This window comes from Podarcis muralis, chromosome 12 (assembly GCF_964188315.1).
Source record: "Podarcis muralis chromosome 12, rPodMur119.hap1.1, whole genome shotgun sequence".
Lineage (NCBI taxonomy): Eukaryota > Metazoa > Chordata > Lepidosauria > Squamata > Lacertidae > Podarcis > Podarcis muralis.
In genome coordinates this window covers 46,411,585-46,425,323 of record NC_135666.1, presented here as the reverse complement: position 1 = coordinate 46,425,323, position 13,739 = coordinate 46,411,585, and the positions used below count along the sequence as shown (strand labels likewise).

Genomic DNA, 13,739 nt, shown 5'->3' with positions numbered 1-13,739 from the left:
CGGTCTCTTATTTGAAAAAGCAGTGTTTTGCGACATAAGGGAAACGGCGGGTGCTTTCGAATTGAGCCGTTTTGGTGCAGCAACAAGACGGAATGAAGTACAGGCAGAAAAAAGCCCTGATGCATCTGTTGGATAAATTTAAAAAGAAGTTCCTAGACTGGAGGTATTTCCTCCCAGAAACCCCAAACGAAAGGGTGCAGGCTCCAAGTGAAAAGAAAGGCCTTTATTGAAATAAAAATACGCATAGGGACAGCCTCAAAAATAAGGAGGAGGCTGCCAAGAACCACATCCAAAGCCATATTTTTTATGCACTTCCAGATTACACACGTCATTGCATTTCACCAATGAAAGGATCACAGCAATCTTAATAGTTGCAATCCAATGACATCATCCTAAACCAATCATATCACCGGGCTTTTCAGATCAGCCCTTATCATAATATCATGTGATTGCATAGAACCATTTTAAGTGTCTTTATTTATTAAGACTTTGGCTGATTTCCCTGTTCATTAGATGCCTTCCAATATCCCCTTTCATCTGTCCACAAAACAATTCAATATTAATCACAATTGCCATGCCCAGCCGGATCTCTTTTCAGGCATACAACGGCCACCAAAGATTCTGACAGTTTATTATTTTCGGTGCTCTGGAATGGTACATTCACTATGTATGGTACCTAAAAGCAACTAGCTCTATACTGCAAAAGGCAGGTCTAGACCCTTTGGGTTCAGCTGGGCTATAGACTCCAGAGAAAATGGAATCGGAGCAATACAAGGAGGGCTAATATAATACACCGGTCACTCAAGAACTGTGGGTGATAGACAAAAAAATTATACCCTGCCCACTCTGGGTGGCTCTAAACAGTGTATTAATAATAATAATAAAAAGCAATAAAACATCAAACATTAAAAAATTCCCTAAACAGGGCTGCCTTCAGATGTCTTTTAAAGAGAAGATAGCTGCTTATTTCCTTCACATCGGAAGGGAGGGTGTTCCACAGGGTGGGCGCCACTACCGAGAAGCCCTCTGCCTGGTTCCCTGTAACCTCACTTCTCGCAGGGAGGGAACTGCCAGAAGGCCCTCAGAGCTGGACCTCAGTATCCAAGCTGAACGCTGGGGGTGGAGACGCCCCTTCAGGTATACTGGGCCGAGGCCATTTAGGGCTTTAAAGGTCAGCACGAACACTTTGCATTGTGCTTGGAAACGTCCCGGGAGCCAATGTAGGTCTTTCAGGACCAGTGTTATATGGTCCTGGCGGCCACTCCCAGTCACCAGTCTAGCTGCCGCATTCTGGATTAGTTGTAGTTTCCGGATCACCTTCAAAGGTAGCCCCACGTAGAGCACATTGCAGTAGTCCAAGCGGGAGATAACCGGAGCATGCAACTCTCTGGCGAGACAGTCCTCGGGCAGGTAGGGTCTCAGCCTGCATACCAGATGGAGCTGGTAGACCTGTGCCTCCATGGACAGCTGTGAGTCCAAAATGACTGCCAGGCTGCGCACCTGGTCCTTCAGGGGCACAGTTATCCCATTCAGAACCACCTCGCCCGGTCCCCCAAAAACAGTAAGAAAAAATGAAAAAAGGTAAAGGACCCCTGGACAGTTAAGTGCAGTCAAAGGCGACTATGGGGTTGCGGCGCTCATCTCGCTTCAGGCCAAGGGAGCTGGTGTTTGTCCACAGACAGCTTTCCGGGTCACGTGGCCAGTATGACTATACTGCTTCTGGCACAACGGAACACCGTGACATAAGCCAGAGCACACGGAAATGCCATTTACCTTCCTGCCGCAGCTGTACCTATTTATCTACTTGCACTGGCGTGCTTTCAAACTGCTAGGTTGGCAGGAGCTGGGACAGAGCAACGGGAGCTCACCCCGTAGTGCGGATTTGAACCACAAACTTCTGATGGTTTAGACCACAGCGCCTCCTGCTCCTCTTCCAAAACATTACATGTCATTACAAACATGTCAGGATTCAACCTCAATCTGTTAGCCGCCATCCATCCATTATAATAAGCTTTATATGCGACACCTAAAATAAACCCCCAAGTCCCATTCTGTGCTCTTACTTCAGCAATTGGAGAGCGTTCTCCACTGCACCTGAAGAAAGCAGACTACCTTAGGGAGTGCACAGGGCTTTGTCTTGGATGTCGCATGCAGGGGAACACTGAGGGATAAACAGCATGAGAGCCTGTTGCTTCACATTGCCTAATGATAGGGCTGGAGCACCAATGTATTTGCAAGCAGTGCCCACTAACTGTGCACAAAAATAGGGACTCCTGAACTCTTAGCAGTGTGATCCACTGAGGCTCAGGCTACAATCCTATACTCCACTTACCAGGAAGCAAGCTGCACTGAACTTGCTGGGACTAACTTTCAAATGGAGATGATGACGATTATTATTATTATCATCACCATCAATTAAATTTCTATACCATCCAAGGACGATGGGACAGTTTGCAATATAGAAACACAAAAATACATGACATAATAAAAACATAAACAATATCCCCTCCCACATTTTGTTTATATATATATATATATATATATATTAAATTTTCTGCACGTACTCATTTATACATCATTTAAAAGTACGTACTCATTTATACATCCTTAAGATATCAATGACTTCCCTTCTCTTTCCACATTTTATTTGTTACAACTCCATGTATAACAGTAATTGAAAGGGTGGGGGAACTGTGTGCACGGGTTATATACAGCTTGCAAGTACGTACAGCACCTTTTATTTTACGATTCAAAAAGTGAATGAGTCAGGTGACGAAATGCTCAGTCATTTTAGGGTTGCCATATTTCCAAAAGTGAAAATCCGGACCCAAAAACAGTTGAGCTTTCTTTTCTTGTCTTTTTCCTACCCAGGTTTTTCGAGATTTTCGAAAATTTCCCAAAGTGGTTGAGCAAAATTTCACGAAAGAAAGAAAGAAAGAAAGAAAGAAAGAAAGAAGAAGAATTTTAAATCTATTTTTTTAGGAAAATCGCCCCAAACCCACTTCCGTTATGGGCTGTCCTGCGTTCGGGTTTTTCCGGACACCTGCGGACACCTGCCTTGCAAAGCACCACCACACAGCAGAGCATTGCACTCTCCACGCATCTCAAGACTGTCCAACTACTCGGAATATTCGCTTCCTTTCTAAATCCAGTTTATGCCCTCGCGGCACACAGAATGCTCCGCGCGCATGCGCGCGCGCTTCGCGAGCAAGCGGTATTCCCCATTCCCAAACTCCGCTCGGACTTCAGATACGCTCGCGACGCATGCGCTCTCTCCGAGCGCTCGGATTCGCCCGCCTCCCTCCGCGTCCGCTGCCGCGCATGCGCTTTACCGGCTGCGCTTTCGCCACTTCTATCCGGCGAACGAGCGAGGAGGAGAATCGACGCATGAGGGCCCGCCCGCGGCGCCTGCGCAGTACAGAGCGGCGGAAACGGATACGCGAAGCGACCGGAAGCAGCTCTTTCTTTCTCCCCGCGGCCTTCGGCTCGTGAGGCGGCCATCATGGTGAGCGCGGACTCCTCCGCGTGGCTTTACCTCGAGGGCGACTGGGGTGGGGGCCGGAATGGCCGTCGAGGGGAGCCGCGCGGCCTGCCCTTCGCGCGAGGCGGGGAAGGCGCCCGGGAGGGAGCGGCGTGAGGCGAGGCGAGGGCCGGGAAGGGCCTTCGCTTGAGGGAGGGGGGAGACCGTAAGGCTTGGCGGGGGGAGAGGAGGTAATACAGTGGTACCTCGGGTTACAGACGCCTCAGGTTACAAACCCCGCTAACCCAGAAATATTACCTCGGGTTAAGAACTTTACCTCAGGATGAGAACCAAAATTGCGCGGCAGCAGCGGGAGGCCCCATTAGCTAAAGTGGTACCTCAGGTTAAGAACAGTTTCGGGTTAAGAACGGACCTCCGGAACGAATTAAGTACTTAACCCGAGGTACCACTGTAGACCAAAGGGGGGGGGCGAGGGGGCAGGAATGGGGACGCAGGGGGTGGTGGAGAAAAGTGCGGTCTCGGGGAGAGGGAGCCCCGCCGCCAGCCGCCTCGTGCCACCCAGCCTTCGGCTCGCATGTGAAGAGCCAGGCACCGGCGGAGCAACAGCAGCTGCCGCCTGAAATCTGCTCCCTGGGAAATCTTGATCAACCTTGAATTTCTGTGGCTTTTTATGTAACTTTTTTTAGAAAACTTGATGTAAATACAGATTACATTCCTAGTTCCATCTTGAAATCTATTCCACTATTGTATGGCGTTGGCTGTGGTCCTTCCTGATATCCTTCACTCTGGAGAATAATTTAACTGTGATTTTATGAGGAGTCTGAGCCACCAGACCTTTGCACGTTCGTGCTTGCGCTCTCTTTCCCAGAGCCCTAGGTGACCTTTCTCTTGTACCTTTGGCCCCAGATAGCTGTCTGGTTCTTTTCTGGCGGTTACATGGTGGCCACTTGGCCTTGCAGAATGTTTGCAGGCCATTGACTGACTTGAATGTGGGAGATCCCTTTGCCTCCAGATCCTCCTGCCCACCCCCCTTTTCCAGAATCTGACTTACTTGCAGAATAAATAAATTGTTGCTGTTTTTTGTGTTGAATATATGCTACATGGTAATTTATGGACCTAATAGGTAACTGAACCCTGTATATAGAAATGAGCAAACAAGTGATGTTTTAGGGAGCAGTCTGGCAGGCGGGGCCCGTTACTTGCATCATAGGAGCCCACACAACACGAAATACTGTTGCTGTATGTGGGTTTTATTTTATTTGTTTTCTATCTTATATTTTGTAAATGTACATCCAGTTTTTTTTCCTTTAAACTTTTTGGGGGGACTCCAAGAGAGTGGGGCCCTAAGCTATAGCTTGTTTAGCTTATACGTAAATCCTGCACTGTTCACAGTTCAAATTGTTCCTAAGTGCCCAGCATCACATCATTGTAAGTTGTTTTAAGTAATTTTCTGTCTCTTTAAGGTGTTCAAACGCTACGTTGAGATTGGCCGAGTTGCCTATATTTCTTTTGGACCACATGCGGGCAAGCTGGTAGCGATTGTGGATGTTATTGATCAGAACAGGGTAAGTTTGAATGCTTCCTTGTGTGCCTCTTGATGACTGAGAAGGAACAGAGTCAGTGCCATTATTATTATTATTATTATTATTATTATTATTATTATTATTATTTTAATAAACATTCCTTTTTATTTGAAATACTTGCAGGTCACCTTTCTGAGCCAAGCTCTGCCATGATGGTTTACATGATAAATATTTCCAAAAATAATAGCAATAACATATATGCAAAGTCCTTTCAAGTACTTGAGTGCTGAAGTGACCCAGCAATAATAAAATATCCAGCCTAAAATATATAATTAGTTACTAAATCATCCATTTAATATAGCACTACAGGAAAAAAACCAATTATGTATAGGCCACATGAAACAAGTCTTTAGAACCTTTCTAAAAGTCTGGAGGATGGTGATTTTTCAGAGGCAGACAGACAATAAATTCCAAAATTTTGAAGTCAACAGTCAAAGTGCCTCTTCCTTCTGCCTGACAATTTCACTAATTTAAATGGCAGGCAAATGAGGAGGGCCCTCTGTTGTTTTTAATGTACAAGGGTATGGGTGCAGGTGGTCCTTAGTTTGCCTGTAAAAAAACACCATGCAAGTCTTTTTGAAGATCTCAAGCTTCTAGTTCCTATGACTGATCTACGTGTGCTCTGTGACACTGAGCAATTACCTAAGATTTAGGTGGGGTTGTGCTAAAGGTAGACTTGCAGACATTTAACTTTTTTCACAAATTCTTGTGTAGTCTGCCATTTATCAGTTGCCTTGTCCAACGTGTGCAGTACAATCCCATGCATGCTTACTCAGAAGTCAGTCCCACTATGTTCAGTTGGGTTTATTCCCAGGGAAATTGTGTGTCAGATTGCATTCTAGATGGCTACTTTAGCCATTAAAAGGTTGCCATAGATGCTTTTCTTTCTGCCACTTGTGTGCAGGTGAGCTACTAAGTTAGCAAGGGAACATCTGGCTTTCAAGACACTGCTGCTTTATAATTGTTTCAACTGGTGCTGTTTGCCTTTCTCTGTTCAATTTTCTGCACTTCAGTTTAGAATCTAAATCAATTCAGGTTTCCTTTTAGACTGGCAAAACAACATTGTATTTTTCTCCCTGAATCCAAGAGCCCTGTTGAAAGCCTTCTCTTTTCTCTAGGCACTAGTAGATGGTCCTTGCAGCGGTGTCCGAAGGCAAGCTATGCCCTTCAAGTGCATGCAGTTGACTGACTTTGTTCTCAAGTTTCCTCACAGGTCTGTTTTTTAATCTAGCATCACTTCCTCTCTAAATGTGGAAAATTGTGGAAATAGCTTGCATTGCTACTGCTATACCAAAGTGCATCATACTTCTCTTAACAGTTTATCATGTTCAGCATTGGCTGAAATCTTTGCTGAATATGTGTGGTTTCATAGGACTTTCCTCCATTTTATTGAAATCATTTTTATTTGATTTTACATATACAAGGTTATAAAAATCCAAATATAAATCCATATACAGTTGTACCTTGGAAGTCGAACGAAATCCATTCTGGAAGTCTGTTCAACTTCCAAAATGTTTGAAAACCAAAGCGCAGCTTCTCATTGGCTGCAGGAAGCTCATGCAGCCAATTGGAAGCTGCGGAAGTGCCATCAGATGTTCAGCTTCCAAAAATAGTTCGCAAACCAGAAGTCACTGTTTCCAGCATTCGGGAGTCAAAACATTAGAACTATTTACAACTGCATATTCTTCCATATTCTAACTTTTAAATCACTCCATATTGTCCATGGTATTTGTTAGCTACAAGTGAAATCAAAATCCTGCCAATGTTTCCAACTGCTTACAGTGGTCTCTTAGATAACTTATATTCTTTCCCATTCTTTTGTAAAGTTTTTATCCTCTTGGTTCCTGAGTTTTCCAGTCAGCCTTGCCATTTCAGCATAGTCCATCAGTTTGCTTTGCCATTCCTCTCTGATAGGGACCTTGTCTTCTTTCCATCTGGAAAAATGAGATGGAGAGATGGAAAGGACTTCTCTCCATTTTAGAGGAAGACTTCACTTGGTATCAGCTTGAAGGGTATCCTGCTATAGTTGGGCTGAAGGTCCTAGTTTGCTAGCTTGTTAAAAATGGGTACCAGCCCTTACTTCACAAATCTTCCCCCCGCCCTCCCCAAAAATTGACTGGCATGATAGGGTCATGTCTGCTGAAACTATGACATAATCATTGTTCTTAAGAGCTACCTATGTGAAGAGCCTGCTGTTTGTGACCACTGTCCTTACAAAGCAAAAAGTTCCATGCAGAGAATTTTTCAAGCCATGTTAGGATCTGAACTGTTACTTTTTCTAAGCAGCTCTTATGAGACTATTTTTTGAAGGGGCAGATGTATGGTTGCTACAAAGCTTTTACTCCTTACTATTAGGTCAAGAGGCTGTCGGGGAAATGCAATGTAGAATGTTTTTCAGTGCACTGAGATTCATCTGAAAATGAGAGCTCGTGTTTTGTTTCAGTATCAAATATTGGTGTTTTTTCTTAAATTAGTGCTCGTCAAAAGTATGTGAGAGCTGCTTGGGAGAAGGAAAACATTAACGAGAAGTGGAAAACTACCAGATGGGCACAAAAAATTGAAGCCAGGAAGAAGGTATGTTTTTGAAATACTGTAGCATGAAGTCTGCAACATTGGGCTAAGATACTGATGCTAATCTAGCTAAATAAGCTGTTGCTTGGGCAACTGAATGATTAGTAGCAGCAAAAGTACCAGCAGGTCAACATGGTTGCATCTAAAACTATTCAGTTAAAAAGCCACCTATCTATGTGCCTGGCTCCTGGTATGTTAGGTTAATTTAGGACAGGACCTTTAAGTTTTGCAATGGATGACTCTTTGGGTGCCAACACTGAAAAACCCCTCTTCCTCTCTGTAGTATACTCTTACTAGGGAGGTTTGCCTGGCACAGTGGTACCTTGGTAGTTGAACGGCTAGGTTCCCTAACAAATTGGCTCCCAAACACCACAAACCTGGAAGTGAGTGTTCCAGTTTGCGAACACTTATCAGAAGCCACACCTTCGTTTTTGAACTGTTTCAGGAGTCAAACGGACTCTCGGAACAGATTAAGTTTGAAAACCAAGGTACCTCTGTACCTACTTTCATAGACTTTCAGAATCGGGGTGACTCTTTCTCCCCCACTCTTAAACCTTAATTGCTTTTTGCTGGGTTATTGGTTTTCTGAAGGGCCAGTAAAAATAGCTATAATTAACAATGAACAAATCTGTTCCGCATGCTCTCTGAAGTACCGTTCAGAACAGGTAACTGGCCTACCTTGTAGTCCTTGGTGGAAGAATTCTCTCTCACACCTAACAGTGTTAGAAACTCAGATATCTAAGCTGGGCGCCAAACAGCTCCTTAAACCAGGCATACAGCCACCAATACGGAATGCATAGCTGCCATTTTGGGGCCAGACGGCTCAAAAGTTGTGTTTTTCAACACGGCTTTTTGGTTCCTGAGATTCATTATCATCGTGCAGATAAAATGCAACAGAATTCTACAAGATGTGTTGCTATTGTGTGAAAGCCGTCAAGATCCAAGGATTCCCAGGCATGCACCTCCAGGTGGTGGCGACGTCAAGCCACCATCCTGGCAATTTTCGAACTCTGCCTCTCATGGGAGTTGTGAGGATAAAAAGGAGAAACGAGCAGAACTAAGTACACTACCCTGACCTTGCTGGGGGAAGGACAGGATATAAATGCAATTGACAAGATAAATAAGAATGCTCAGAAGCTAAATTGGCAGGCATGAGATATGTATTTCGTTGGGTTGAAAACAAGTTTGGAAGTTTGAACAAAACTCAGCATTATTTAGCAAGATGGTTATGTTTCTAACAATTATTTTTTGTCTGCCCTGGAAAATCTTTCCACAGAAAGCCAAGATGTCAGATTTTGATCGTTACAAGGTCATGAAGGCCAAGAAAATGGTAGGTAAAAGCAAAACTGCTGGTAATCTAGTTTTATATTCCTTTCCCCTTGTAGTTTGAATAACCATGCCTCCTTTAACTATTTGAATAGAACTGTCCTGCATATCAGTGTGAGCACCTTGTAGTTTCATGTTCTGGGTTTGATTAGATGGGCTGCAATTTATTATATGCAAGGCTGCATTTGAAGACCCCCTCGGAAACTGCAGTGGGTCTGAATACAGCTGCTAGCCATGTGTGGATGGAACACAACTTGCCACCCTTGCTCGCTCCAGGGTTATCTCCGCTGCCTTGGGAGTTTTTACACTGGAAAACAGGGAAGCGGTGTTTTATCTAGATGGCTGCCTTTTCCTTCACTTCCTACTTCCCTCCATCTTTTCCCCTCCCTGCTGTGCACTCCGAGAAAGGCGTCGTTCATCAGAGTGAGGCATTGTGGGTGAGGCAGCCCCACCATTTTATGTGACGTTGGCAAAGCGTGTTTAAAGGTTCACTGCAGTGGTGCTCCAACCTCAAAGTGGGGGTCAAGGACCGTCTTTCACCCCTCCAGATCTGATGACTGAAGCAGTTGCCTCATCCTGCCTCATCATAGGGCTGCGCCCGACCAGTTAGAAGTTTTGTCACTCAGTGTGCACTTCTGCAGTCCTTTCTGCGCAGTCTCTACAAGCATAACTTTTGTAAAATGTAACAGAAAACCGTTGACTGCTGCTCAAGCAAAATAACCCCAACCTGCATTGTAATACTTAAATCTTTCAGTTGCCCACTTACGAGTAACCAATAAAGTCCATTAGATAGGTTGAAAACGTGAGTCCTGCTTACGACTGTATAATTTTGCTTCCTTACAGAGAAACAGAATCATCAAGCACGAAGTGAAGAAGCTGCAGAAGGCTGCTGCTGCTCCTCCTCCCAAAAAAGAATAAATAGTCAGCAAATAAAATTTCATTTTTATGTGCACCTCGTATGGCCATATGACTTGTTTCTTCAGCTGCTTTGACCAGATTTGTGATAAAACCTGAATACTAAGATTCCATTCCTCTTAAGGCAAATCGATACCTGGTGTGGGTGTCAACTAGGCAATAGCCTGTTAAGAATTACCATGGCTTTTGGGTAACTGTTCAAGTTTGTAGTTGACATAAATAAGCACACTGCTCTTTCTAGAGTTCTGGAACATACCTTGGTGACACTTGACTATGTGCCTGTTGGTGTTAATGTAACTGAACACTAACTGAACAGAGCTGTATAGAACACAGTTTGTATGCACAAGGTCCCAGGTTCAGTCCCTCATAACTCTAGGTAGGGCTGCCAGTCTATATACAATATTTATTTAAAGCGTATATACCCCATATTTCCTTCACAGAGCTCAAACTACATGCATTGGAAGCTTCCTTATACCAGCCTAGGCATGCCTTTCCTTGAATTGCACCTCTTGGCAGCCCTTACTGATTAGAAAGTTGAGTTTTGTTGAGCCTTGACTCCTGAATCATTTCAAAGGGGCTTTACCACTTTTTAGTGCCATATTTTGGCTCAAATTGTGTATACGTTCATGTTGATGTCTTTATTTTGATGCGTGTTTGTGAGAATACCTTCAATCAGATAAAACAGTGAGATGCCACCTGCTGGCCTAATCTGCCCAATTTCTCTTATTTCCATATATTAGCATGTGTGCACTCTCAGTAAATGGATGCATCTTCTTTGAGCCTCTCAGCCAGGATGTGACATGATACCCAGGTTGGGGATTTGGGTCTGTGTTGGCCGATGGAGAGGGAAGAGATGGAGGCACAGTGAAGTGCAGCTTTATTCCAGCTGGGTTTCTCTCTTTCAAAAGGTTTTTCCAGAGAAGGCACCAAGTACTCTGTAAGACGCTTGATGACCCAAGTTATTTCTCCATCCTATCCACTGTTAATGGGGCACTGTGATGCAGATGTAGCTTGGTTTTGTTTTTATTTTCTTATAAATTTATTTATTTGGTTTGTCAAATTAAAGTTTTACAATCACATATCCAACATCATAAAAACAAGATTCCAAAGAATCTGGACTTCCCTCCTCCCCCTTGTGGGTCCTATTCTTAGTCATTTCCTCCTGCATCTTTTATAATAATCCAGATTTTTTACATCTCCATTATATCCAAACTTCACCGTTAAACTACAAGTGTTATTCCAATCCTACTAATGATTTTAACTGTTTACAATGATTTTTAAGACAAATTATAAATTTTCCCCATTCCTTATTAAAATTTTGGTCTTACTGATTTCTGATTCTTCCGGTCATTTTTGCCATTTCGGCACAATCCATCAACTTAATCTGCCGTTCTTCTCTGGTTGCGACTTTTATCTACTTTCCATCCAAAGATGAGACGCAACATACTGTTTTAAAGTGTTTTAAAGAAATTATAGTGTATTTTCTGACTTTGGCAACAATGAGCTACTGAGGCAGCATTTCAGGAAATCGTCTAACTGCTTGCATGTATGAAACGAAGTGGGTCGTCATGAACTTGCTTTGTGGCTCATTTGGTCTGCTGAAAGCAGAAAAGTGTAGTGTAGAAAAAAAGGGAACTGTTCTCAAGAATGAGCTTGGTTGATTTCGTAATGAGTTTGCCTTGTCAAGATACTTCGCTATGGGCTGTTAGGTGGTGTTCACATACGAAGCAAATCCATGAAGGATTTTTGTTCAACGATTTTTCAAAAGCTGGCTTTCATACAGAAGTGATGTGGGAATAAAACAATATTTTCCATATTAATCACCAAAGCCTTTGCCAAGAATTCTTGTTCATTCCTGACATCCTTTTGTATACTGTACCTTGCCTTTTCATATACCTAATTGTAACCCACGATGGTATCAAACACAACTCAGGGAAACAATTTTCTGAAAACGTTTTTCATGCTGTTATGCTACCTCAAAAGCATTGTCATGCTGAAGTGTTGCCTAGTCTTTTGAGTACTTCCAAGCAATGGAAAATTTGCAGGTTTTTAATGTCCTGCCATCTAAACTTAAGTGATGATGTGTGAACTTGTAAGCTCTAATGCATGCCTTTTTCTGTGTTGCTGAAATACATAATACTAAGAGATACTGCAGTGATGATAAAAGGTGAATCTTGCAGTTTTTGAGATCCTGAAATTGGTTCTGTGTGTGTATGGGTATGTGTTACGCTAAACATCAGAACCGTGCATTTAGCGTAATTCTTCCAAGAGCAGGGAGATAGGATGGCCTTGAGGCTTCGCTCTGGAATCTAATAGGCCACCATGCTGTCACCAAACATGGAATTTTGCTAGCCATCTCGCTGATCAAGAGGTAGAGTTACACGATCAAAGATTTATGCCTCGCACTTTCTCCCTCCATGCAGCTTTGCCCTGCTGGACTACCGTGTGGGTTTGCGGGATTTTAGCATGAACAGAACAGAAAGACCTGTTTGCCACCTGCCAAACACCCTCCCTGCCTTAAATGCTCCCAACATTTCATTGAGCACCGATGTGCCTTCTGTGTTGAGCAAAGGAGAGATACAAAGAACACTCTGAGAAAATGTGGCCGTGGTCAACGAAGGAGCCTTTTCTCATTGATGGGGGGAGGGGAGCATGACCACCCCATCTTGTGATCCTCTTCTGTTTGATGTGGTAGCCATCTGCCATGCCCCCTGGGACTGGCACCTGTGGCACTGTCTCAAAATTCGAAATGTGTTAACTGCTTCAATGTATCGGTAAATCTCCCCGGCTTGGCTTGCCCTAACAGACAATATTTTCACTTAACACTGTAGCACAGCATGTCTGTTCTACATGAACAGACCAGGAACCTAATTGTCGTCTTTGGCAATCACTCGTAGCCAAGTAAGATTGTCTTCCATATAGTGGGGTGGGGGGGGGAGTATTTGATTCCCTGCTAAATTTGGCCATTTGCCATCTGACAAAGAAATGACCAGTCCATAATTTTAATGGTAGGTTTATCCTGTTGTTATTCTGTCTCTCATAGCTACAATAAACTTTAGCAGGGGATCACGGTCTTAACAGTGAGTTCGTAAGTGACTGTGGAGGCCAATTCTGGATCCACACGTCCTTCCACAGTAGGGACATAGGTTTCTGGGTGGGAGTTGATCACGGTGAGGGTTTGCCAAGCGTGCTTTCCTCTTAGCATGTTTCCCCCTTTTGTCCTGAGTTTGAGCTTCAAAGTCCATGACACCTTTGGTAAAGTCTGTTCTCCAACTGGAGCGCTCGCAGGCCAGTGTTTCCCAGTTGTTGGTGTTTATACCACATTTTTTTAGATTTGCCTTGAGAGAGTCTTTGAACCTCTTTTGTTGACCACCAGCTTAATGCTTTCCATTTTTAAGTTTGGAATAGAGTAGTTGCTTTGGAAGACGATCATCAGGCATCTGCACAGCATGACCGGTCCAATGAAGTTGATGTTGAAGAATCATTGCTTTGACACTGATGGTCTTTGCTTCTTCCAGTACAATGGCATTAGTTCGCCGGTCTTCCCAAGTGTAAAATTTTTCAGAGACACCGTTGATGGAATCTTTCAAGGAGCTGGAGATGGCGTTTATAAGTGGTCCACGTTTCACAAGCATACAGTAAGGATGGTAGTACAAGAGCTTTGTAAACAAGCATTTTGGTTTCCCTGCAAATGTCCTGGTCCTCAAACACTCTGCACTTCAGTCAGGAGAAAGCTGCACTCGCAGAGCTGAGGCGATGCTGGGTTTTTGTATCAATGTCGGCCCTTGTGGAAAGATAACTGCCCAGGTAGGAGAAGTGACCCATATTTTCCAATGTTACATCATTGAGTTGTCTTTGTGGTT

The 13,739-nt window shown here is 43.7% G+C and overlaps 1 protein-coding gene across 1 annotated transcript; it reads left to right on the top strand.

The window, feature by feature from the left end:
• The first annotated feature begins 3,353 nt into the window (after positions 1–3,353).
• On the top strand, positions 3,354–9,913 carry RPL14 (ribosomal protein L14). The gene is made up of 6 exons (XM_028750638.2): positions 3,354–3,505; positions 4,945–5,046; positions 6,183–6,277; positions 7,539–7,638; positions 8,912–8,965; positions 9,805–9,913. The coding sequence occupies exons 1-6, from the start codon at positions 3,503–3,505 to the stop codon at positions 9,877–9,879; spliced, it is 429 nt and encodes a 142-aa protein (XP_028606471.1). The 5' UTR covers positions 3,354–3,502; the 3' UTR covers positions 9,880–9,913.
• Positions 9,914–13,739: the final 3,826 nt, after the last annotated feature.

What these genes read in the sequence shown, in the direction of transcription:
- RPL14 (XM_028750638.2), top strand. An exon ending in ATGTTATTGATCAGAACAGG is followed by an intron (nt 5,047 to 6,182) that starts GTAAGTTTGAAT and finishes TCTTTTCTCTAG; the next exon opens with GCACTAGTAGATGGTCCTTG. An exon ending in GTTCTCAAGTTTCCTCACAG is followed by an intron (nt 6,278 to 7,538) that starts GTCTGTTTTTTA and finishes TTCTTAAATTAG; the next exon opens with TGCTCGTCAAAAGTATGTGA.